Source organism: Anastrepha obliqua, chromosome 4, assembly GCF_027943255.1.
Source record: "Anastrepha obliqua isolate idAnaObli1 chromosome 4, idAnaObli1_1.0, whole genome shotgun sequence".
NCBI classification, from domain to species: Eukaryota; Metazoa; Arthropoda; class Insecta; order Diptera; family Tephritidae; genus Anastrepha; species Anastrepha obliqua.
In genome coordinates, this window is record NC_072895.1 from 76,286,442 (window position 1) to 76,312,025 (window position 25,584).

The 25,584-nt window shown below is 38.1% G+C and overlaps 1 protein-coding gene across 5 annotated transcripts in view; it reads right to left on the minus strand.

The window, feature by feature from the left end:
- LOC129246174 (RNA-binding protein fusilli) overlaps positions 1 to 23,782 on the minus strand; it is an 81,228-nt gene extending 57,446 nt beyond the window's left edge. For 2 of the 5 annotated variants that reach the window (XM_054884757.1, XM_054884756.1), the window contains exons 1-2: positions 23,055 to 23,779; positions 434 to 872 (exon numbers count right to left, since the gene is read on the minus strand). In XM_054884757.1, the coding sequence (XP_054740732.1) occupies positions 434 to 565 (132 nt within the window). In that variant the 5' untranslated portion in view covers positions 566 to 872; positions 23,055 to 23,779. Of the gene's footprint in view, positions 1 to 433; positions 873 to 23,054 lie in introns of all 5 variants that reach the window. The other 3 variants (XM_054884754.1, XM_054884755.1, XM_054884753.1) reach the window with 3 other exon arrangements.
- Between the last annotated feature and the right edge of the window lie 1,802 nt (positions 23,783 to 25,584).

Sequence of the window (25,584 nt, forward strand, 5' to 3'; positions counted from 1 at the left end):
AAACACCCTAAATCATGATGTTCTTCGCAAAACGTTTTAAAAACTGCACCTGTTGTTTGCCAATTTCAAATGCACAAGTTGATGAAAACAGTGCTTTTGCTCACAATTTATCTCCACTGATTTCATTTTTACTCACTGAAGTTTATTATGTGCATTAGACAGTAAGAAAAATAAAAACCGAGAAAAATTTTCTAAGAACACTAAAAGATTTAAAAGTCAAGAAAAAACCAACTTAAGTATCTCCATACTAGACCTATAACTATAACTATTTGATCTTATTTGTAGGTATACGTATATGTAGGTATATGTATGTAAATATGAATATAAGTTTGCGGGCTTTTACCCAAGAATCTAGTAATCACAGTTATTATTTCAGATATAAAAGAAAATTTGAAAAGCCTCGTTCAAATTAAATGCATATAGATCAATTTACCTTTCCACTTTTAGCCTCCAAGATAACATATACCAGCAATATTATTTCCTTTTCATCCGCTCCCAGCCCCGCACCATTTTGTCCACAAGTTGCAATATATAGTGATACCAAATTTTCTGGAACCTGCATCATTGGTCTTTGTACAACTTTTAATGGCCTTTTGGCTTTTTATCGGGCTAATATATAAGGTCACAGAAAGTATTTTCCTTCGATGTCCTTTTGCATTTGTAGCTTTGAGTATTTCTTTATAGTTGGAATGATTACCAATCTGCGCTTATTCCTTAATTTAACAAATTTTATGCATAGACACAAGTGTACTTGTATATATCTAAAATTTTGTATATCTTCGCCCATATGTCATCTATACGTCTCTGTGTACATTCGCTATTACTTGCTATCGTTTTGTCCTTTCATGACTCACTCCGGTCCCAATTTTTCGCTGCAAAAAATCAGAAGTATTCATATTAAATTGATTGCTGAATATAAAATTATGAGCTGTAAAAATTCATTTTGACAGTTTCGAAAAACACAGCTAAAAAAGATAAATTGGTAAAAATAACACATATCTGTTTTTACGTCTTCATGTTACCAATTAATGGACTTGCATTTTATGCCGGTACGCTTTATAAGCTGCCACAACACCAACAATTATATACTGTTTCCAAAGAAGTCTTTTCATGGCAGAAATAACCTCAGAGATTTGATACTGACTACTAAAGGAGCTTTTTAGGCCCATAGTGAGTTTCTTGACCAGGACCAATCGAAAGATCATACGTAAGCGCTACTAATTATAGGTGTTACGACCACAAAAGTCTCAAAAATTAAATAATGTTTTTGTTACCTACATATGTATCCGCGCTTACAGCAAAACAACGCACATTACGGTGTAAGTTATAGGCTCAAGAGACATTCTGTTTCGACGGGTTGGGTACACAGGGAGAGGGGTATCAGGTGAGTGGCTTGGGACAATTATGGATAGATAAGTATTTGACTTAGTATAATATCCTAAACGCAATGGTGCCAAGATAACGCAGGTCTTGCGAGGCAGCTGAAGCTCTTCATCTGTGATAGGTCCATATACTGTATATATTCTCTGGTCTTATCGATATTTTCGATTCATCGTTTTTCCGACATCATCATAAGTATTGGATCTTGTTCACAAAGGTTTACAAATACATAGTTAATTACTTTTTTACCCAAGAACTACATCATACGAGTACAACTCCTATGTAAAATCAACCGCTGAGCCTGAAAACTTTTGTGCTTTATTTCTGTACAGATCAGAAAAATTTCTAATATCTGGAGAATCTATTTGTTATGAAAACAACTATTCCTATTGTTCCGCGGTAGAGCATAAAAAATAGTGATCGTCTAAAAATATTTTATCAGCTTGTTATCAGATGTGCTTCAGCAAGCTTTCTGTGTATATTCATGTGTATATATTCATATTAGAATCAATATTATTTTCATATATTATACATACATACAATTAAAAAAAAAAAAATAAATAATTGGCGCGTACACTTCTGTTAGGTGTTTGGCCGAGCTCCTCCTCCTATTTGTGGTGTGCGTCTTGATGTTGTTCCACAAATGGAGGGACCTACAGTTTCAAGCCGACTCCGAACGGCAGATATTTTTATGAGGAGCTTTTTCATGGCAGAAATACACTCGGAGGTTTGTCATTGCCTGCTGCGGAGCGACCGCTACTAGAAAAATGTTTTTATTAATTTTGCTTTCACCGAGATTCGAACCAACGATCTCTCTGTGAGTTCCGAATGGTAATCACGCACCAACCCATTCGGCTACGGCGGCCGCATACATACAATTATGAGAGCATAATTAAGATACTTTATCTTGTTACAATATTCGCGCTATTATTTACGCTAAATTTGTTTCGTTGGTTTTTTATAAAACATTGTTTATTGTATAAACAAACGCAGTTTTTGAGCAACTTCAAACTTACACGCTATCATACTAAAAACAGATAAATTAGTCAGGAGAGAGGCGGCCTCCCTACTTATAGATCCAAAGCCATTTTGTGACATAGGAAAGGGTAACTTCTATCTTCGGGAAGTCGAGGAAATACAAAGAACATCATACTGGGACAATCTACAGGGCTTATTGCAATCAAAATAAGTGATAGGTAGCTTTAACCTAAACCGATTCAAAGATTATATGAAATTAGAGAGGAACAATTTTAGAATCATCGCATGAATTCTAACAGGACATAGCAGATTGAATAATCATTTTATTAACCTCGGGATATACTCCGATGGAACTTGCAGATTATGTAAGAGCACAATGATATTACCAATCATGTGCTAGCATCGTGCGTAGCGCTGATATGTAAGTGGGGCGAACACCTGGGTAAACATACTTTGCCAGAGGAATGAGTAAAACTCAATAAAATAGGACAAATGCCAAACATTATTGAGGAAGTTGCGCTCAGAGAAGTACTCAGAATCCATGAAGGAGCACAAAAGATATTTCAAGCCGAGATGTTGAAAATGTTAAAGCTGATATATGTCGAAAGGTGATTATTTTTTCATTGCTTCATAGACAAAGACGAAAATGATTTCTATATCCCTTTGCTCCTAGCAACGAAGGGGCATGACATTTATGCATTATGGGACCACAAGAAGAAAGTCATCTTCTGGTTAGTAAACAAACTTCTTCTTCTTCTTAATTGGCGCGATAACCGCTTACGCGATTTTTGCCGAGTTTAACAAAGCGCACCAGTCGTTTCTTTCTCGTGCTAACCGGCCCCAGTTGGATACACCAAGTGAAGCCAAGTCCTTCTCCACCTGATCTTTCCAACGCAGATCTTTCCTCTACTACCACCAGCTGGTACCGCATTGAATACTTTCAAAGCCGGAGCGTTTGTATCCATTCGGACGACATGACCCAGCGAACGTAGCCGCTGGATCTTTATTCGCTGCGCTATGTCTATGTCGTACTAAAGCTCATACAGCTCATAGTTCCATCGCCTGCGATATTCGCCGTTGCCAACGTGAAAAGGTCTAAAAATCTTACGCAGAATCTTTCTCTCAAACACTTCAAACGTCGCTTCATCGGATGTTGTCATCGTCTGAGCTTCTGCGCCATACGTTAAAACGGGCATGATGAGAGCCTTGTAGAGTGTTAGTTTTGTTCGCCGAGAGTGAACTTTACTGCTCAGTTGCATACTTAGTCCAAATTAGCACTTGTTGGCAAGAGAGATTCTACGTGGGATTTCAAGGCTGACATTGTTATCGGTGTTATGGTATTTTGCAACCTCGAAATCATAACTGTCAAAAGTGACGTGGGTGCCGATACGCGAGTGCGCCACCTCTTTGTTTGATGACAGGAGGTGCTTCGTTTTGTCCTCGTTCACCACCAGACCCATTCGCTTTGCCTCTTTATCCAGTTTGGAAAAGCCAGAACTAATAGCGTGGTTTTAAGGCCGATGCTGTCAATATCGTCGGCATACACTAACAATTGTACGCTCTTATAAAAATTGTGCCTGAGCTATTAAGTTCTGCAGCTCGTACACACACGACAGCGAGTCAGCCTGTCTGAAACCTCGTTTGGTATAAAACGGCTCGGAGAGGTTCTTACCAATTCTGACGTCGCTGCTCGTATTGAGCAACGTCATCTTGCATAGACATATTAGTTTTGTGGGGATACCGAATTCAGACATGGCGGCAAATGGGTAACTCCTTTTTGTACTCTCGAATGCAGTTTTGAAATCGACAAAAAGATGATGTGTGTCGATTCTCCGTTCATGGGTCTTTCCCAAGACTTGGAGTATTGTGAATGTCTGGTCGATGGCGGCCTTTCCATAGCATAGAAGCTAATGCATGCACCTTACCAGCTCCTCGCCGCCATGTTTGAATAGGTCAACTAGCAAGCCGTCGGCGCCCGCGGCTTTGCTGTTCTTTAGCCGCGTTATCGCTATTCCCACCTCATCATAGTCGGGTAGCGGAACGACAATTCCGTGTCAACGATTGGGGTATCGGTATATTCACATTCTCTCTGACATGCGCAGCTATCACTATTCAACAGGTTCGTTTTTTACTGCACAGAGGCGTGTGCGATGAAGTCTCTCTCACAACAAATCCGACACCGAATTTGCGCTCCTTTAAATGGCAGCTGTAGTAGACGTCGCAAGGTCCTATGTTTTTCTTGCTTTGCCCCGTCCATCGCATTTCTTGAATGACAGTGATGTCAGCCTTTACTTTCACGAGGACATCAACCAGCCGGGCAGAGGCACCTTCCCCATTAAGGGACCGGACATCCCAGGTGCATGCCCTTAAATCGTATCGCTTATTTCGTTTGCAGGGATCGTCATCATGTACATATGAAAACGTTTTTTATTTAATTTTAAAGCTCAAGCTCTACTAATGAAACTCCATATATACTCAATAGAAATCTAAATATAATTGCAGAGTTCTTTGCGCGAAATTTCTCCATTCTTCATATTCAAAAGGCAAAACTGTTTGGTAGTTCTGAATATCGATAAAATATTGTGCATACTACTTGTACATAGTTTTACTCGTAGCGGATTCTATTCAGGATCGAATGGGGTATTTTTTATTACCAACTTTTTACAATGAAGCTTCCCGGTACCGCTTTTGGATTTGATTTTTCTGCTTTCAACTCTTTAGATTATTGAAACCGTTACCGTTTCTTTTTTTTTTTAAGGGTTTCCGCTCCAACTCTCTTTATATGTATTTTTACTAACACATGGCAAAACACATACGCATAACCTTATACCTGTATAGTAAGAGCTTAAAAACTTAAAACCTAGTTAACTGGCGTACAGCTTAGTAAAGCCGGTCATTTCTCGGTATCGGACATACAATGTTCAAAGGTCAGAAAGTGTATGGGTTAATCGAGTGAATTCACCAATGCCGACTAATGTCGCAATTTAATTCATGAGTATTGGTGTGTGAGTGCATATACATATATGCATACATACATATGTATTGTAAGCGAACTCATTTCAATATTACATATACATATGCTTATGCGCATGTGTATGCCAACATGTTTTTGTATGAATTTATACCACGGGCACAATAATTAAAAAATTTAATAAAAATATATACTCGTCCATACATGCATACATATACATTAAGACATATACACACTTATACCAAAGGCGTCACATCGTAAGATACCAACTAATGTTGGACGTTTATATTCCATTCCATTTGTGAGCATTTACATACATACTTACATACATATCTGTTATAGAATTGCATTCGGACGTACACGTGCATATGCCTATAAACTCACTTTTTTGTAAATATTTATATATATTATTTTGCTGTATTCGATAATATCATCCGCTTCATATAGCTGGCAATGGTTATAAGCCTAATATTTTTTATAATTAATCACGAATTTTCCAATACGACAAACAAATTAAGATCATAGGAAAAGTAATAAAACAACCAAGTTGTGCAGACGCTTCGAAAGCATCGTGAGCTTTGATTATCTCTTTGTGCCTGTCAGAGATATCTGATCGAAAGACTTATTCAATTTCTATTCGTGGGTTCGGTGATATTTGTAACTCGTTGAAGGACAAGTTAACTTCACTGCCCACTGTAGTCACGAGTACTGAGATATTTGAATCGGAGTCCGGAGCATAAGCAGTCTGGTATGTTTCCCAATTTAACAGTTAAGCTGTGGCTTTCATTACCAAACTAGTTTAGTGCTTTATACATGTCCAGCAAACGCAGGCCCTCCGCACGATACTAACCACTTTTTCACATGCCCATCAAACCTACTCATCTAATACCCCTCTCCCAGCAAGTTTCCTGGACCTACCGTTAGATGAGCTACACGAAGACGACCGGTAAATTACATTGCACTGACGGGGCTTACTATTTATGCTACAACAACAACTACTTTTCATCAAACTTCGCTCGACAAATAAGATTCAAAATACAAGCATTGGTAAAAAACTACCCTCTAAGAATATAAAATAGCACCAGAAAAATATGCTAATTATGCAGTTTCCTTCGTGTTTTTACACCAACGGTAATATAGGGTGTTTTTTTTAGAGGTTAGATTTTCAAGATGAAATAAAACGTATATAATTTAATGTTATGGCCAAGAATTTAGCTTTATTATAAAGACAAGGGTTTGCCATTATGTTTTAAAAATGATTTCGGGCAAGTGGCCGCCGCGGCTGGCTCGAATAAATTCCAGCCGAGAGGCCCAATTTTCGACCACTTTTTGCAGCTATTGGGGCCGTATGTCAGCAATAACGCGCCGAATATTCTCTTCCAAGACGTCAATCGTCTCGGGCTTATCTGCGTAAACAAGCGACAAGAAATAGTCCAGCGGTGTTATATCGCACGATCTTGGAGGCCACGCCACAGGTCCACGGCGCGAGATAATGCGCTCACCAAAAGTTTCCTTCAATAAATCGATTGTTGCGTTGGCTGTATGGCATGTAGCGCCGTCTTGTTGGAACCAAAGGTCGTCCACATCAACATCGTCCAATTCAGGCACGAAAAAGTCATTAATCATGGCTCTATAGCGCTCTCCATTGACTGTAACATTATGGCCGGCTTCATTTTTAAAGAAATGTGGACAAATGATTCCCTCTGCCCATAGAGCACACCAAACAGTGACTTTTTGAAGATGTAACGGCGTCTCAGCAATGGCTTGTGGATTATGTTCACTCCAAATGCGACAATTTTGCTTATTGACATACCCATTCAACCAAAAGTGAGCTTCATCGCTGAACAAAAACCATTATTTTCGAACCGCGCGAACCGAACCATTATTTTCGTAATAAATTTGCACGATTTGCAAACGTTGTTCAGGTGTAAGTCTATTCATTATGAAATGGCAAACCAAACTGAGCATAAATCAAGTGACAGCTGTCAAAAAGACCATCTACGAAAAAAGTAGTGCCAACTTGAAAACCTAACATCTAAAAAAACACCCTTTACGAAATACAGCAGGGAAGCATTCAACCTGCAGTAGTAGTTCATTATTTTAAAACACTGTATATAGCATCATCAGATTCGTTTATTCGAATTTCATTTTTAAACATTTACCGGACCCCAATACATAACACTTGCCAGCGTATGATATCAAAGAAACTCCCCTATTAGTTGAGGAAGCTTCGAAATATAGAAGTTTAAAAGCAAGGGTAGGTCCAGCGGAACTAGATCTGTTCTCTCGCAGGGGCGTGTTTATGGCGTTAAGTGTTGTGAACTTTCCGGAAGCCATGTTGATATGCACATGTGGTCAAATGTTTCGTGAAGACCGCGAATAAAACAGTTTCAAGAGCCTTCACTACCGGAATGGCTCCCCTTGGTTGGTGGGGTTCAGTAGTGGGAGCACTCTTCCTGTTGCCCACTTTTCAGTGATAATAAGAGATGCCATGGACAGAGTGCAGAATCTAGTGATGTAAACTACTCCGGTTGGATCCATATTTTTCAACAGCATAAACACTCTCTATACATGTTTTGGAAGTGCTCCTGAAGTACGTGTCTTGGCCGCGTATAGAGCCGGGTAACTTACAACCGACTGTTTATACCGACCGAACTAATGGATTTGGAAGTGAAACCGTCTGGTAATACGGATCTATCAACCCAACGATGGTATCTAAATTGTCGGCTAAAAGTGCTCGCACATCGCTTCAGGTCTGACAAAACACTGTCACCATTATTATATATAATATATTATTATGAAATTTCTTTGAAGTATTAATATATGCCTAGCAAAGGTATTTATTGTTTCTTCATCAAAGTTGCTTTTACTATTTATTTATTTATTTGGAGATTAGTAGCGTCCCATAGTCGCACAAATCTACGTAGATACTTATCCATTGTACCTCGTGAAAGTGCCTCCTCTCTGCCTGAGGTTCGCAAATTTCTGGATTGAGCTCTTTGAGTTCTACACCCAAAAAATACGCCTGCCAAAGTAAATGTACTTTATCCGACCGAAGGCTTGGCATGCGCATATGTAATGTTAGAAGTTTCGTCATCTTCTAGATAAATTTCACATTAACCTCAGCATCTTATCCTAAATCTGTTGAGGCCAACAATAGTCTGCAAATCACGTGAGAAGGATATTTTAGACTACCAGCTTGTGCGTTGCTGCACTGGTTATTAGCTAGTCTTATAGCAGGTTGCGGAGTAATGAATTTCTTAACCAAACTAGCTCTAGTAAGTGTCTGGTTCCAGTGTTGCCAATTTGGACACTTAATAAAATTAAAAAAATCCGATCCATAAATTCCTTCATTTTCCTCCTAAAAAAATCACTTATTTCTTTGGCTGTCACAGTGGTGTTCCCCCTTAAAGCGTAGCTTTTTTATGCCACTTTTTCTTTACTATGGTTAACTATATTTTATAAATCCATTTCAAAACTTTAATTAATAATAATATAGTAAATTATTGTATGATTTGCCAGGTTTTATTATAAAAGCGTAATAGTTAATATTATTAATTTTATAAATTTTCAAATTTCCATTTGAATCCAGTACTGGTTCAACTTCGTAAATAACTTTTTCAACATTTCTTGAATCACTCATGCTTTCCAATGATATTTTAAAGAAACAAATGTTTTTCAGACACAAATTAACAAAGCGTTAGAAAATTTAGTAGATTTATCGAATCATAATAAAAAAAACAGGATTTCAGGAGATTGAAACTAACTTCCGTTGGTCTCAAATTTCAGTAGAGTTGGTATTACTGGTTTAATTATTATTCATCTAAAAATTTTAAGTCCGCAGCTGGCCTCTTGTGCACCTCTCAGAATGAAATTTAGAAATTTGTTATTGGCCCTAGCGACTCAGATTTATTGGCGTTGGCAACAATGTCTGGTGCACCGGCAGTGCTTTGTTTGCCCTGGTACGCACATAAGTCTAACTCGCTCAGTCTGTATATGACTTAGCGCGCAAGTTTATCAATACGAGTATAACCGAGTAGACCCATTTTACTTATTCGTACCAGCTTCGCAGTAGATACAGATTTGACGGAAAAGTTTTCCTTCAAAAGGAATGAGAGTTGAACATGTTTCGTTTCTGAACAAAATTCCAGCTATAGACCAAACGTCAGAGTGTCGTTCTATCCGGTGAGTGCTAACGCGCATGTAGGGTATTAACATCTTCCTCCCAACGTTTGCTCTGTTATTATATTTCACACTTAATAATGATAGGTTTAAAAGGCTGATCCTAGCATGATCACTTAAATTTTTGTATAAACATAAAAATGTATTTCAAGGAGTATTGCACAATTTTCATAAAAGGTTGTATAGTATTGTTTATGTAAATTGTGGTGGGATTAAATTGTTAGTGCAAGATTTATTTTTGTATTATTTTAAGTTTCACTTTTGAGAAGAATGCACAAACACCTTTTGAATAAAATACTGTAATATAACTGTAATGTTATTAATTATTTTATTTTACAAAAAGGCTACACATGGATGACAGAGCTTTCTAAACAGATCCTTCTTTATAATGATTTAGCATTATTTAATTCGATCTATTAAACAATTCAAAACATACATGCGTTACGTAAGCTACTAAAACTCATTATTTCTACATGGATAACATATTTTATATATAAATAAATACTGTTAAATTTATCGTGTTTTATATGCATAAAATTATACATACATATACATATACTTGTATAGATTTACCACACGTGTAAATGGTATTAAAAAGTTTTGTTTTTATTAAAAGTGTGTGCTCCTAACGATACGTAAATACAAGTCCATGAGCTTGTAAAAAATCAGAGCGACACAATAAAAAGGCGGTAACAGCGTAAAGTGGTAGCAAACCGAAGGAAAGAGCAAAATGTTGTAGTTGTGATTTTTATTGCATAAAGTAGATCTTACATGCACTATTATTCCGGAAATTTCCGCTGAAGCATCAAAGGTTACGCGTATGTAAGCATGTTTTTAAGTGGAGTACAAAAACAATGCTCCTAACAGAATGTAGAAAATCAGAAAAGTTGGTTATTTAAGATGTATAATAAGTTCTAGTTGCCAGTTAGTCGGTTTTAAAACATATTCGCACACATACTTAACTTCTGCTCAAATATGAACGAGACGTTATCAATAAAACGGTCCGCGGATGATATATGGCAAAAATAAATTTTTTGTTTTTTGGTAGGACTGTTATAAGCTTACAGTGCAAATTTCAGCGTGATATGTCACATAGTTTGTTTTCTGTGCTACTGTAAACAAGTCAAGCTCGAGTGTGTTCTTAGAATTCTCTTTTATGACTTCAATTGTCTCAAAATGTTTTCCACGGAGCGGCAACTTGAGCTTGGGAAACAGGAAAAAGTCACATGGAGCCATATCAGGCGAATACGGTGCTTGCGGAACGATATTAACATTATTTTTGTTCAAATAATCGCGAACAAGACGTGATGTATGAGCTGGTGCATTATCGTGATGCAAGAACCATGACTTGTTGTCCCACAATTCCTTCCTTTTAAGACGAATGTTCTCGCGCAAACGCTTTAAAACGTCTAAATAATATTCAGCGTTAACCGATCGGCCTTGCGGAAGGAACTCCGAGTGCACCACACCTTCGTAATCGAAAAAAACAGTCAGCATAACCTTAATTTTTGAGCGACTTTGGCGTGGTTTTTTGGGTTGATGTACGGCCCTCTTTGAACGATTTGTACCACTGGAAAACACGTGCACGCGATAGAGCAGAGTTCCCATAGGTTGTCTGCAACATTTTTAAGGCGTCTGAAGCCGAAATTTTGTTGGAATAACAAAATTTCAAACAAATTCTTTGTTCAACTTGAATTTCCATCGTTAAATTCGAAGAACACACTCCAGCTTGACTTGTTTACAGTAGCACAGAAAACAAACTATGTGACATATCACGCTGAAATTTGCCATGTAAGCTTATAACAGTCCTACCAAAAACCAAAAAATTTATTTTTGCCATATGTCATCCGCGGACCGTTTTATTGATAACGTCTCGTTCATATTTGAGTAGAAGGTATATGTGCATATGAACATATCCCGAATTTTATATAATAAATATATGATATCTAACAAAGGCTAGATGTTTATCCGAACTTCGCGTCCAATTTCTGCCACATGCCTTTATGCTGTTCCACAAATGGAGGTACTCATATTATTTTGTCGAGCCGAGAGAATTAATTAAGAGAAACTTGTCCCATCATTTGGTGCTTCATGTCTGTAGTGGATTCCTAGCCTTGGATCTAATCTTGATAGTCAGGAAAAAATCCATTGCAGAAACTATGCCATTGTTGTTAAATTTAACTTCGATGCAGGTTGTAGCACTTCAAGACATGGTACCGGAACATCCTCACAGCCAGGAATTCCACTCTAAATATGTATATAAAAATCACTCATTACACAAGAACAAATTTAAGCACTGTATCTGATTACCCTTTGAAAGAATTTTATCAAACAATCGAAGACATAAAACCTCCTTACGTCAAAAGGGAAGAATCCTGGTCGCAGGAACCAATTGTGGGTGAATAGAACTGGTCCACTTCATCGACACCATTCGGCCTGGCTGAGGGGCTTTTTTCAAAATAGCCCAGTCGTTAACGTGAGTTTACGCATACCTGGCACCCTCCGTAATAACTAGACTTGCCTGTGTAGTTCGGAGCTCTTCTCCGACACTCGTGGGTCCTCACATGAACAAAACAAAAAAAAAAAAAAAAAGAAGCAAATAAACCAGAAGGGACAAATATATCGGAAAAACGAGCAATGTTCAAAACGAGCTCTCAATCTGCCACCACGAAGACAAAAGTCAAACTTGGTCAGAGTGGAACGGCGACAAGCGCTGGCACTGGGACTGAGGCTAAGCCTAGCTCCAGTACATTGGTGCTTCCTGTGACAGTCGGAACCAATCCAATTTGTCGACAAGTTATAGCTGTGCAGCAAATTGGGGAAGATACTGCCATAGGAAGCACCGAGGCCAGTTCTCTCGCCGGAAAATGGCCGACAGCAAGGATCACGGATCCAACCAAAGCAGGTTACTCAAGGAGGAGTAATGCTGTCGAAATATTTAAAAGGCTGCACGAAGCGCTACCAACAGAGGAGGAGCTGACGAAGGTAGTGGAGGAGTCGATAGAGTGGGCGAAGAAGGTACTACCTAACTTCACTCTCGAAAGGTCATCTACATCGTCAGCATCCACCAAAAGGCAAATTTCAACTGAATAGGTCAAACCGTCAGCGAAAAGACCGAAGAATCGAGGTATAGCGCCTAACAAAATGTTTGCGGAAGTGCCCGCAATCGCATCATCATCGGAGTCCTGGATGAGGGTGATTCCGAAGGAAGAATTTCCGGGGTCCAATGGAAATGGGTGCAGGCCGCTCTAACTAATGTGACCCTGGAAGTGCTGCTAAAAAATCCGGGTCCTCCGCCATCATGCACTGATGCTGGCTGGTAAGTCTGTAGAGCTATACAAGCCAGCAATAGCTAAGATCGAAAGATTTGATACTGGACAACGAAGCCTGCGATAGCATGATTATAATGGGAGGTGATGTGAACGCCCAACACACTACCTGTGGTAGCTCAGATATAACGAGCGAGGTGAGTCACTCTTTAATTTTATCATAGGAACAAGATTATTGCTCTGCAATAGCGGTAAAAAGCCTACCTTCATTGTAAAAAATCGTCAAGAGGTTCTTGACATTACGTTAGTCTCAGACTCAACTATAGACAGACTAGTGAATTCGAGGGTACTCATTCACATTCCTTTTCTGATTACAGATTATTTATTATTATTTATTAAACAAACGCCAATCGGCAATATACATACAAATAAAAAAGAGAGTACAGAATCAGAATTTATAGATGGCTGGTAAGAAATACAATGATAAAGATTATGGGACAGAAGGTTCTTGAGAAAAATCAGGGTATTACTATAGGATGATATTTTTGGCATTTCGCAGAAAAGTATCGTAGGTTCCGCCATGGAAATCGAGAACACCATGAAGTGAATTGACGCTGATGGCTATTCTAAATATTGCACGGGCCGTGATAGATGTAGCTTTTGTAGGTAGCAACTGTTTTCAGTAGACGACTATTCCTATAAATGAGACCAGCCGGGGCAAGCTCGAAGGAGCTGCGTACTTCCGGGGCATCAATAATACCATTTACCACTTTATAGAAGAACGCCAGATCAGTTATGCGACGGCGAGCTCGCAGACTGTTGATGTTGTAGCTGAAACGTTTGATGATGAATGCCGGAGGGCTAAGGTCTTGCAGAGCTTACGCTGCACTCTTTCAATTCTAATAATACTTGCTTCAGTGTATGGAGACCAGATTATGGATCCATACTCCAGTATTGGAAGAACTAGACTTTTGAAAATACAAATCAGGGAGTAGGGGTTGTTTAAGTCCTTACTATTCCTAGTTATAAATCCGAGTATCTTAAAAGCTCTCTGAGTTATTCCGTCTATGTGCTTGTGGAAAGTTAATTTGGTGTCAATCGTGACACCGAGGTCTTTGATGTCATCCACCTCCCTTATTTTATCACCTTTGAGTGTGTATACTGCAGGTAAGGGAGTGCGCGATCTCGAGAAGGACATCACAGCACACTTTTTAAAGTTGAGATCCAGTTTGTTCCTTGTGCACCATTCAGAGAGATTATCGACGTCCTGTTGTAGTAGATGACTATCCAGCACACTAGTGATTGATTGATAAACTTTAAGATCGTCCGCAAAGCGTAGGTATTCCGAGTTGAAGTCGTTACCAATATCATTCACGAATATGCTGAAAAGAATCGGACCGAGGTGAGAACCTTGCGGAACACCAGAGTTAGCCGCATATTCATTGGATAGGTGGCCATCCACTTTGACCTGCAGGTGTCTACCAGCTAGATATGACCTAAGCCAGTCTAATGCTTTGTCGCAGACGCCATATTTCCTGAGCTTGCATAGCAAGATGTCAGGTCAACTCGATCGAACGCTTTACTGAAGTCAGTATAGATGCTATGAACACAGGTGTTGGTATTCAGTGAGTTCAGTAGATAGTTGGTGTAGGCGAAAAGGTTACTTATTCTAAATCACTTAAATTCAGGAACCATAAGAAAACATACTGTCTAGGCTATACTCAAGAAGTAGCAAGGCGTTTGCCCGTGGATTCCCCTTTCAACACTACTAACATAGAGACATTAGATAACATGGTCAATAGACTCACTACTTGCTGCAACCAAGCTTTGCACAAGGCTTGTCCAGCAGCCAAGCTTAGAGGGAAAAGTAAGCCACCCTGGTGGTCACCCGAACTGAAAAAGTCACAAAAGAATTGTAGGAAGCAATTCAACAGAGCCAAATCTTCCCGAAACGAAAGCGAATGAGACTTTTACTATATATAAGAAAAGTGAAAAGGTCTTCATGGAGAACTTTTTGTGGGGAGATCGAGACTATGGTAGAGGCAAAGTCCGCTCCACCCATAGGGTTCCAGAAGCCAGACTCCAGTTATACAGAGTCCAAGGATGAATCATTAGATCTATTATTTACTTCCCAGGTAATCTAGAAGAAGCTATAACCACCAGTAGTCCAACTTCAGGTGAGCTGTACAAAACGTCCAACCATATAAAACACCGGGACCATGTGGGATTATCCCTGCGCAACCGCAACAGGCAATATGCCACATTATGAAATGGCTGATAACCATATTTAGAGCTGCATTACAAATAAATTACGACCCCCAAGATGGAGAGAAGTCAAGGTCGTTTTTATACCAAATGCCGAAAGGAGCTCGCATACGAGATCACATAAAGACTTTAGACCCATTAGTTTATCCTCATTTCTATTAATGAGGTTAGAGCGATTACTATACACAACATGCATAGACTAAGGGTTAATCTACAGAAACAGCACTTAATTCAGTAGTTACAGAGATAGAAAATAAAGAGTATTCTCTGGTAGCTTTCTTAGATATTGAGGGCGCTTTCAACAACATCTTACGGGGGCCATAACAAGCGCGATGATTGATTTGGGTGTCACCGGGGGACTTGTGAAATTTATAGAACAGTTGCTACAAGGCAGGTCTTGGGGTAAGTCGCAACAAAACAGAATTAATCATGTTCACCAGAAAACACAGAATACCTGTTCGAAAGCCCCCCACGCTAGGTGGAATCACACTGTCAGTAGGGGAAGAAGCAAGCTACCTAAGACTAGTATAAGATAGGAAGCTTTCGTGGAAACAAACGCTAAGTGATAGAGTAAAGAAAGCAGCCATAGCACTCTATACATGCAACAGAATTGTGGGAGTAAAATTGGGTTTAACCCCAAAAATAGTACACTGGCTATACACAGCAGTGGTAAGACCAATGATGACATACGGTATCTTAGTTTAGTGGCCATCACTTGAGAAAAAAACTATGGTAAAACGTTTAGAAAGTATTCAAAGGGGGAGGGGGATAGTCTCTGCATAAGCGGAGCACTAAAGGCTACGCCCACGGCAGCGATGAATGGCATGCTACATTTGTTACCGATTGAGGCTTACAGCAAACAACTGGCGTCGAAATCGGCACTTAAGTTAAGAAAATCTTCTTTCTAGCCACTAACAGGAAGGGTACCGCAAGTATACTAGACGAATACCACGACAGATTTTTGTAACTCAGTAGAGTTGCACTTAAATACATACATCCTTTACCACGACTTTCCCAATGAGAGAAGATTGGGACAATGGAGTAATGGACAATAGATGCGGAATCAGTATATATACTGATGGTTCCAAACTCAATTAACAAGTAGGCGGAGGCCTTCACTCTGAGGAAATGAATGCCAACATATCCTTCCGGGCACCGTATTTCAAGCTGAAATTCTGGATATCAGTGAAAGCCTGTTGGTCTTTCGGAAAAGTGTTATCACCACAAGAGAAATAAATATATATTTAGATAGCCAATCGTCCCTAAAATCTTTGTAATCACCTAATATTAACTCGAAAACAGTAAAAGAATGTATCGACGTTTTGACAAAACTATCACAGTATTTTACAATAAATCTTCTCTGGAATCCGGGTCACAGCGACATAGAAGGCAACTGCAAAGCAGATGAATAGCGAGATTGGGTACCACATAACCAATCCAACCAGATAAAGCGAACATACCCATACCTCTAGCAACTTGTAAGCTGCTAATAGACAAGCACACGATCAAAGCTGCCAACTTGCCCTGGCCTGGGGAACAAGTAGGATAACGTGGGCCGCACACACCGACTGTTGAAACTGGACAGGAAAGACATGAGAAATCTTCTTGGGGTTCTAACAGTGCACAGTCTTCTAGGCAGGCATGCCAGCAGACTGGGAGCACCCTATAACGACTATTGCAGAAGCTGAAATGACATTTAAGAAGAAGAGACTATAGAACACTTTCTATGCGGGCGCAGGGTTCTGGGTAGAAGAAGGTTCAATATTCTAGGTAAAAGTTCAGCAGAAATAGCCAATATAAAAATTTTAAACCACAGGTTGGTTCAATTAGGACAATGTAAAGCGAGAAGAGGGGCAGCCCCGGTGATATCACAATGGGCCTACAGCAGGCCTAGGTGTGTCAAATGGCAACCACTATATCTACCTACCTAGGGGTATGTGTTTAGCAGTTTTGCTCTCGGACCAATCAATTCTGATCTTCCATAGAAAAATTATCTTGTGCTACGGCTACACGTATGAATAGTTACCAGTTTAAATTTTAGTGCCTTACGTATTTACAAAGTGCTGAGTCAAAGCAAATCGTTTAGTCAAAGGCCCACAACGTGCACGTAAGATATGCGTGTCGCTCAATCATCTGTATCCGATGTCCACTTTCTGATCACGCAACTCCGAGAAAACATTATAGAACTTGAATGATTGTAACTTATTTTCAATAGCTTATTTTCAGTAACTTATTTTCAAATGCATTTACATATGCATACATATGTAACGGGTGATTTTTTAGCTATTATCTTTTTAAACAGTTGGTTTTGTTTCACTATCAAACATCTCCAGTTTGGTCTATAATTTAACCATGAATCGTCTTACAAACGAACAACGCTTGCAAATCATTGAATTTTATTATAAAAATGCGTGTTCTGCTAAGAAAGTTTATCGCGCGCTTCTTCCATTTTATGATCAGTTTAATCGACCCACTGAAGCGGCTATTCGAGCTATTGTGACTAAATTTATAACCAAATTTACATTATTGGACATCAAACCACCAACACGCTTACGTAGAGTGCGAACTGAAGAAAATATCGCAGCTGTGTCGGCCAGTGTTAATGATGACCATCAATTATCGATATGTCGCCGTTCGTAGCAATTGGGCCTCTGTTACTCAACAACGCGGAAAATTTTGAGAAAGGATTTAGGTGTGAAGCCTTTTAAAATACAGCTGCTGCAAGAATTGAAGCCGAACGACCTACCGAAACGCAGAATTTTTGGTGAATGGGCTCTTGGAAAGTTGGCCGAAGATCCACTTCTTTATCGAAAAATTGTGTTCAGCGACGAAGCTCACTTTTGGATCAATGGGTACGTAAATAAGCAGAATTGTCGATTTTTGAGTGAAGATCAGCCAGAATTGCAAGAGCTACCAATGTATCCAGAAAAGGTCACAGTTTGGTGCGGTTTACGGGCTTGAGGTATCTTGGACCGTACTTCTTCAAAGATGCGGCGAATCGTAACGTAACTGTGAATGGTGAGCGCTACCGTGAAATGATATCCAACTTTTTTTACCCAAAATGCAAGAGCTTGACTTGCATGACATGTGGTTTCAGCAAGACGGTGCCACATGCCTCACAGCACGCGTAACAATGGACTTGTTGAGAGGCGAGTTCGGTGAACATTTTATTTCACGTTCGGGACCTGTCAATTGGCCACCCAGATCGTGCGATATAACGCCTTTAGATTATTTTTTGTGACGCATTGGAAGACAACATTAAAGCATTTATATGTGAGATACCGACCGAAACATTGGAAAGAGTATGTCAAAATTGGACTAAGTGGATGGACCATTTGAAGCGCAGTCGCAGTCAACATTTGCATGAAATAATCTTCAAACATTAAATTCTATGGACTGTACTATCGATTTAAATAAAAATTTCATGCATTTTTCTGAATTTTACGTGTGTTTTTTTGAAAAACTTTCCTATAAATAAAAAAAATCACCCTTTATTTATTTGCTAGCTGCTTCTAGCATGGAAAACTGTTTTTCTATTGTAGAATAACCGATACTGTAAAGCATTCACTTCAGCCAGCCAAATGTATTGTTCATAACAGATAATATTTGGACTAGTTTTTAAATGGCCAAATATTTGAAACCTACATTTTGATTCGTAAAAGGTTTCAGAGTAATTGATACCTCCATTTACAACTTAACCTTTTTTTGCCACTTTTGAAATTCAAAATTTTATATTTACATTTTTGCAATATTTCCGTTTCTGTTTTACAATTTTCATTGATAAAAACTAAATTAATTTAAAAATTCTACTTTGATTTTAAATAGGTCCTCTTCAGAGAAGTATGTAATTTACCTTTTAAAATTAGTAACTTGGATTTTGGACATCTGAAAAAATCCGAGTGGCAAGTTTTGTAAATATAAAATATTCAGATTTTGGCTATAAAATACATATATTCATACTTTACGTTTTATCTTATCGAAAATAGTTATTAATATCTGCCAAATACATGTGGTATGAAAAAAAGTAGTTCGAAGCATTTTTAATTCGGAACTCACTACAAAACTACACGTTCCGAAACAACTTTCAAAACAACATATATTTATTTGTTAGGGGTCTTTCAGTAGTGACGCCTAGATGCCTGTATGCAATGACTAATTCTTAGACGGTACCTTTTTATGTAATCTTTGACTTTGTTAAGTGGCCAGATGTCAGTGGCGTAACAATAAGGTGGCATGGGTGGCAAAATGCCCGGGCCAACTGGCCGCGAGCTCAAGAATTTTTTTTATATTGTACATGAGTAATTTATTTTATGTGAGAAGTATAAGTAAAGTTTATTGTGAAAGTTAAATATTAAAACGTCTAGTTTCAGAAAATAGCGAAAAACGAAAGAGAAAGGAGGAAACTGAAGAAAAAAATAAAAAGCTACCTAAAATTAGTCAGTACTTGAAAAATGATGACTTAAATAATAAAAAATCGATTGAGCAGTGCTCCAGAAGTGAAGAATCGCCGCTTACTAAAAGTACACCAGTGTTATCAGATGCAGCACGCAGCATCAGTAAATAGCCAGATCCAGAACAACCACAACAAGGTACCGGCAAAAATCAAAGTGAATTATATTCCAGCATGAAAAATACTGTATCTTCGCCATATGTTACTGATGAGGATAATTTTAAAGAGGTAACTAATCAAGTGAAAGGGTTCGTGATTGAAAACGGACATTGCAAACCTAATGGCCCTTTTTTAAAAGATAGTAACAATAGATCGTTTATAGAAAAACATTACTGTATTGTTTCCAAGTCTGGCGTCAAGCTTGAACGTACATGCCTTTCCTATTCTTTAATACTTCAGAGGGCGTATTGTGAACCGTGTTGGTTATTCGCAAATCGGGCATCTAAGAATATTCAAAATGTTTGGATTGAGGGCTATGACGACTGGAAACATATTTTAGATGGCATACAAAGACACGAGACATCAAAAATTCATCTGGATTCCTGTCTTACGTATCAACAGTGGCGACTACATGGAACACTCGATGAAGAGCAAGAATCTATGATCAAAAAAGAAAAATCCTTTTGACGACAAGTACTTTTTAGGCTCCTTGGTGTTACTCTGACACTTTCAACATGTAATTTAGCCTTTCGTGGCCCCAGAGAAACCGCAGATAGCAGTGATCCAAGCTCCAAAGGAAACTTTTTGAGTATTGTTGAGTTATTAGGAAAATACGGTCCGATTTTGCAAGAGCTGTTAAATAAACCAAAGGGCCAAATAAAATACTTAAGTCCGAAAATACAAAATAAGCTAATTTCTGCCCTGGTTTTAAAAGTAGAAAATGCACTTATAAATGAAATAAATGAAGCACCATTCTACTCTATCATATTCGATACAACGAAAGGTATTTCAAAAATTGATCAAATGTGTGAACTTTACCGTGATTGTATGATCGAAAAAGATTGTAATGGGATCCCTAAGGCACTTGTCATTAAAGAAACATTTTTAGGATTTCATGAAGTTAAGGATCAAACTGCCTTAGCAATGTCCATAAAATAAATCCATAAATGACAAAAACATTCCTCTAAATAAGTGTCGAGGACAAGGATATGATGGTACTAACACAATGAAAGAGACTTATGGTGGAGTTCAAAAACTCAAAAAAGATGTTGAGCCAAATGCCGTATATGTTCACTGTGCTGCTCATAATTTGAATCTAGTACTCAATGATGCAGTAAAAGAGGTTATTGATATGCAACATTTTTTTTTTATATAATTCAACAAATTTATATTTTTTGGGCATAGTATCCAAAGGTGGAATATTTTATCAAGTTTGATATCTAATGAAGAAAGTGAGTCTTCAAATTCAATAACATTGAAAACATTAAACCCTACTAGATGGACAGGACGTTATGATGCCGTTTTTGCTTTAAAAGTTCGGTTTGTTGAAATGCAAAAAGCGCTAACGAAAACAATCCTGTTAAATTGCCAATCAGATGAAAGAAATTAAGCTGGTTCACTCAAAAAGAAGATCGAAAACTACAATTTTGTTATGATACTGGTTTTCCATTGTAAGATCATACTTACTATCGATGCAGCCTCTAAAGCACTTCAGTCTAAAGCCACCGATCTTTCAAATGCCGTAAAACGTTTGAAAATCTGCCTAGAAGTATTGGAAAGGTATTGACATGAATTTGAAAATTTGAAGATGGAAGCAAATAGTGTAGCTGAAAAATGGTCTATCACCCCTAAATTTTCTAATACTCGTCAGAGGAAGGTAAAACGTCATTTTGACGAGCTCTGCGAAGTTGAGCGCCTCCAAGATCCGGAAAGTTTGTTCAGAGTGAATATATTTTATCGAGTATTGAACATCATTATAAACCAACTCAAATCGCGTTTCATTCCAATGAATGAAATTGTTTGAAATTTCAATGTTTTACAGCCTTCCACGTTAAAAGTTTTAAATCACACTGATCTATTAAAAAATGCTCTAGAATTTATAGAGATATATAAAAAAGACATAGCTGAATAATTTGGCAGAGAAATTCTAAGTTTTCGATCCACCTTCAGAGATGAAATAGAAAAATTGAGACCTTAGAGACCTTGCTGATTTATTAATAATAAAAAATTATTTTATGTCTTGCAGCTTTCCTGAAGTATGCATTGCATAAATGTTATTCCTCACAGTTCCTGTGACTACAGCTAGTGCTGAACGATCTTTTCAAAACTAAAATTGATAAAGACTTATTTAAGAAACTGTATGAGACAAGACAGGTTATGTAACTTGGCTATTCTGTCTATTGAAAATTCTATGGCCCGATTTCTAAACTTCTATGATGTTATAGACACTTTTGCGGAACAGAAATCTCGAAAAAGATTTTTCTTAATAAATAACTTATTGAAATTAAATTATTGTTTTGTTTAATAAAATTTGTTTCTTTTAATCAAACTGAGTACAACGTGACTATTTTTATTGATAGGGCCCCATCATAAGAATTTGCCACGGGCCCCAGATATTGTAGGTACGCCACTGCCAGATGTACAATAATACACGATAGAACAACGCGTTAAAATTTTGAAATTTATTATGAAAATGTTCCATCTGTAAGAACAACTTATCGCAAAATTCGTGATTTAGAGTAGAAAATTCAAAGGTTGTTAAAGAAATTTCAGGAAACTGGTTTTGTCAAGAATGGAAAAGTTCTGGCGGCCAAAAGCCTATATCTTCTGTAAGGAATATGGTATTGCTGATGTTGCTGAAGAACCTCATTCACACTCATAATCGATTGTTTGGACATTTAAATTATGTAATTTTTCACATATAATTATTAAGAGCGGTATTTTGAATAAAAGTAGTGAAACCTGAAAGAATCTAAGTTTGTATATGTTTTATTGTAAAACAACATAAAGACGCGTCTTTTGAAATACCCTTTATGTAGGTAGTAATAAGTAAATTATCGGAAATTAAGGTAAAACTATTGAGTAGTCTACAAGGGAGCGAATATTTTATAAAAATTTTAATTCAAGAAGTTTGTTTTATCGGTGTACCGATCACAAGCATGAGCGATCAACTGTAAAATTTGTATTTATGAGATATAGTCATCCATTTTTTTTTTATTATTTTAATCTGCAAAAAACACTTTTCAAGCTGTTGGCATTTTTGCAGGGCTCTTTGAATTTCCTATAAAAATTTTACAGAAGTATGAAACAACAGAAAAAGTAATAAAAATACACCATTTCACTAACAGTGAAGCTCAAGAAAGCGCTCACTTGCAGAAAGATATGTAGATATGTGTATATACATATGTATGTATATATTTACATATATATGTATTTATACAAAGGTTTTAATATACTTATAACAAAAAGTTAATATGGAAAGCTACTGCCATCGAATAGATTGACAGAAGCGAAAAGCCCAATACGTATCTATTAATTATTTTTGCATTCCTTCTTGGCGAGATCCCCTTTTCTTTTCCATTCTTTCGTTAAATTTTAGTCTTGTTTTTTAGTTTTTTACCTCTTCTATTGTCTTTGCAGGTTGTACAGCTACCAATTTTCGTCTTCCTCTATCCCTGCTATTGGTGTTGCGGTTGCGACTACCTGTTACACCGTTGCATTCGTGAGCATTCACTGAGCTTTATGTACTGCTGTTTTTTAATAACTTTAAAACATACTATATATAATTTTATTTGCTTCCAACTTTATTGTTTAAATTGACAGTAATTAAAACTTTAATCCAATTTTCATTTAACCTGTTTTCACGTTTTTTCCTCCGCTATCTCGCCATGAGTTTCACAAACTGTTTTTATGCGATCAACCAGAAAAGACTAAAGTCATGCATACAATCAATTGTACGTACGCATGTAGATACATACGTAGATATATACGTTGATAGCTTTCTTTTGATAAAACTCACTTTTCTATTTCAAAAATTATTAAAATATATCACACCGACATGTAGTCAAATCAAATTTTAGCGATGTAAGCCATACGCAAATAAGAATTCCACTTTATTGACAAACTTAAGAGTTAGTATACTCGTATGTACATATTACAAGTATGTATGTCGATGTCTACATGGAGCGTAGTACATACAATATGCAGTAGTAACATTTACCACAACTTCGAAAGCGCTCAAACCCAAAGTGTTGGCAATAAATAAAGACTGCACCGTTTAAAACTTTCGACAGTTACCGGTGCGCTCGCGCTCATCTCTCGATGGAATGACAGCAACTGACTGGCGCTGGCGGTGATCGTTGTTATAGGTATCAGCCTTTGACCAAAATACTTGTGAACATATCCGAGAAAACACTAACAAGTGGACCCACAAACCTATCTTACAATACGCAAACACACAAAATTGAGAGTCACCAGACTTTTCATGCACATACAAACACATTTATATTAAGTAAATATGTATGCGAGCATTTAGGTACATACATATGTATGTATATGTCCCTCTATATATGGATATATATGAAAGTATGTGTAAAAATAATACAAGTATTTATGAAAAAGTAGAAAATGCTTGATACCAAAATATTTAATAAGCCAAGTAGTACCTGGATGAGTATGTATGTATGTACATCCTGCTTAATGATTATTTCATGTTTTTTAATTTGCGATATTCGCAAGCATTTAGAGAGCGTGGAGGTATACTCAAAATCACCTCTTTCGTTTATCACTTAAATGTATATTCACCTCGCAATTATTTGCCATTCGATAATCAACTCGTTTCTGGCCTCTCCATTCATGTCATTCAGGTGTAGTGCATACTATGTGTACAGGGTGGTCCAAGTAAGGCTGTTGTTTGTTACAAAGAAAATACATTCCCATTACTTAGGTTAGGTTAGGTTGAAGCGGTTGTCCATTGTAGGACACACTCAGGCTCATGGCCCATTGCGATGCCGCGTGGGGAACTAGCTCCTATCCCTCCTGAAACCAATGTGTACTATTTAAAAATTTCGCAAGGTCCTTAATTTCGACAGAGCCGAGGTCTTCTAACTCGTTGAAGAAATGTCCGCCAAAAAAGGCGAGTCTACGTTTGGATAGAGCAGGACAGTGACACAGAAGGTGCGGGATCATCTCTTCATCGTCTAGACAACTTTTGCAGAAGTCAAATGTTTGCACACCTATTCTCTGGGCGTGCCTACCGATTAGGCAGTGCCCCTTAATGACTGAAATCAGTGTGTTAAGACTAGAATTTCTGTGCGTTTAGCATTGAGAGTCGGCCACATCATTGTCTATGTACTCATCAGTCAATTTGGTGCCGATTTTCACTAGTTCATCGGCTCTGCAGTTCGCCTCAATGTCGCAATGGCCAGGAACCCATGCTATCATTAGGTGAAATGACTCAGCCATCTCGTTAAGAGATGCGCGGCATTTCATGGCTACCTTGGAGGTTATCGACTGTTTTGTGAGGGATTTTATCGCCTGACTATCAGTGAAAATGTAGATATCATCTCCAGGTATCGCATCACACTGTACCAGTGACACAGCTCTCATTATTGCCATCAGTTCAGCCTGAAAGACGCTACAGTAGTCGGGGAGAAGAAGATCCCCAGATGTTCGGAATATACACCTCCGCCCACCCTGCCATCGAACTTTGATCCATCTGTGTATATATGGATGGACTCGCCCTGTCTTACCACGTCCCGTTCCCACTCTTCCCTCGAGGGTAGGAGGGTCACGAACGTTGTAGTTGCAAGTATAGGCGGAACTGTATAGTCCACTTGTGTGGGAAGCCCCAACGTGCCATCCAGAATTTTGCCGTGGGCATAGTCTGTGTTTGGCCACTTGCTTAAAGTGATCAGCCTTATTGCTGCACTGCGCGCAATGTACTTTGCCTGCAGGTCTACCGGAAGGAAGTTTAATATCACATATATTGCTTTCGATGGTGTGGTTGACATTGCACCGGTTATAAGAACGGATGCAAGTCTTTGGACCCTGTCAACTTTTTTAATGTTCACGCCCTTCTCCAGGGCATTCCACCACATTGCAACACCGTAGTAGAGAATTGGTCTAAATACTTCTGTGTACAACCAGTG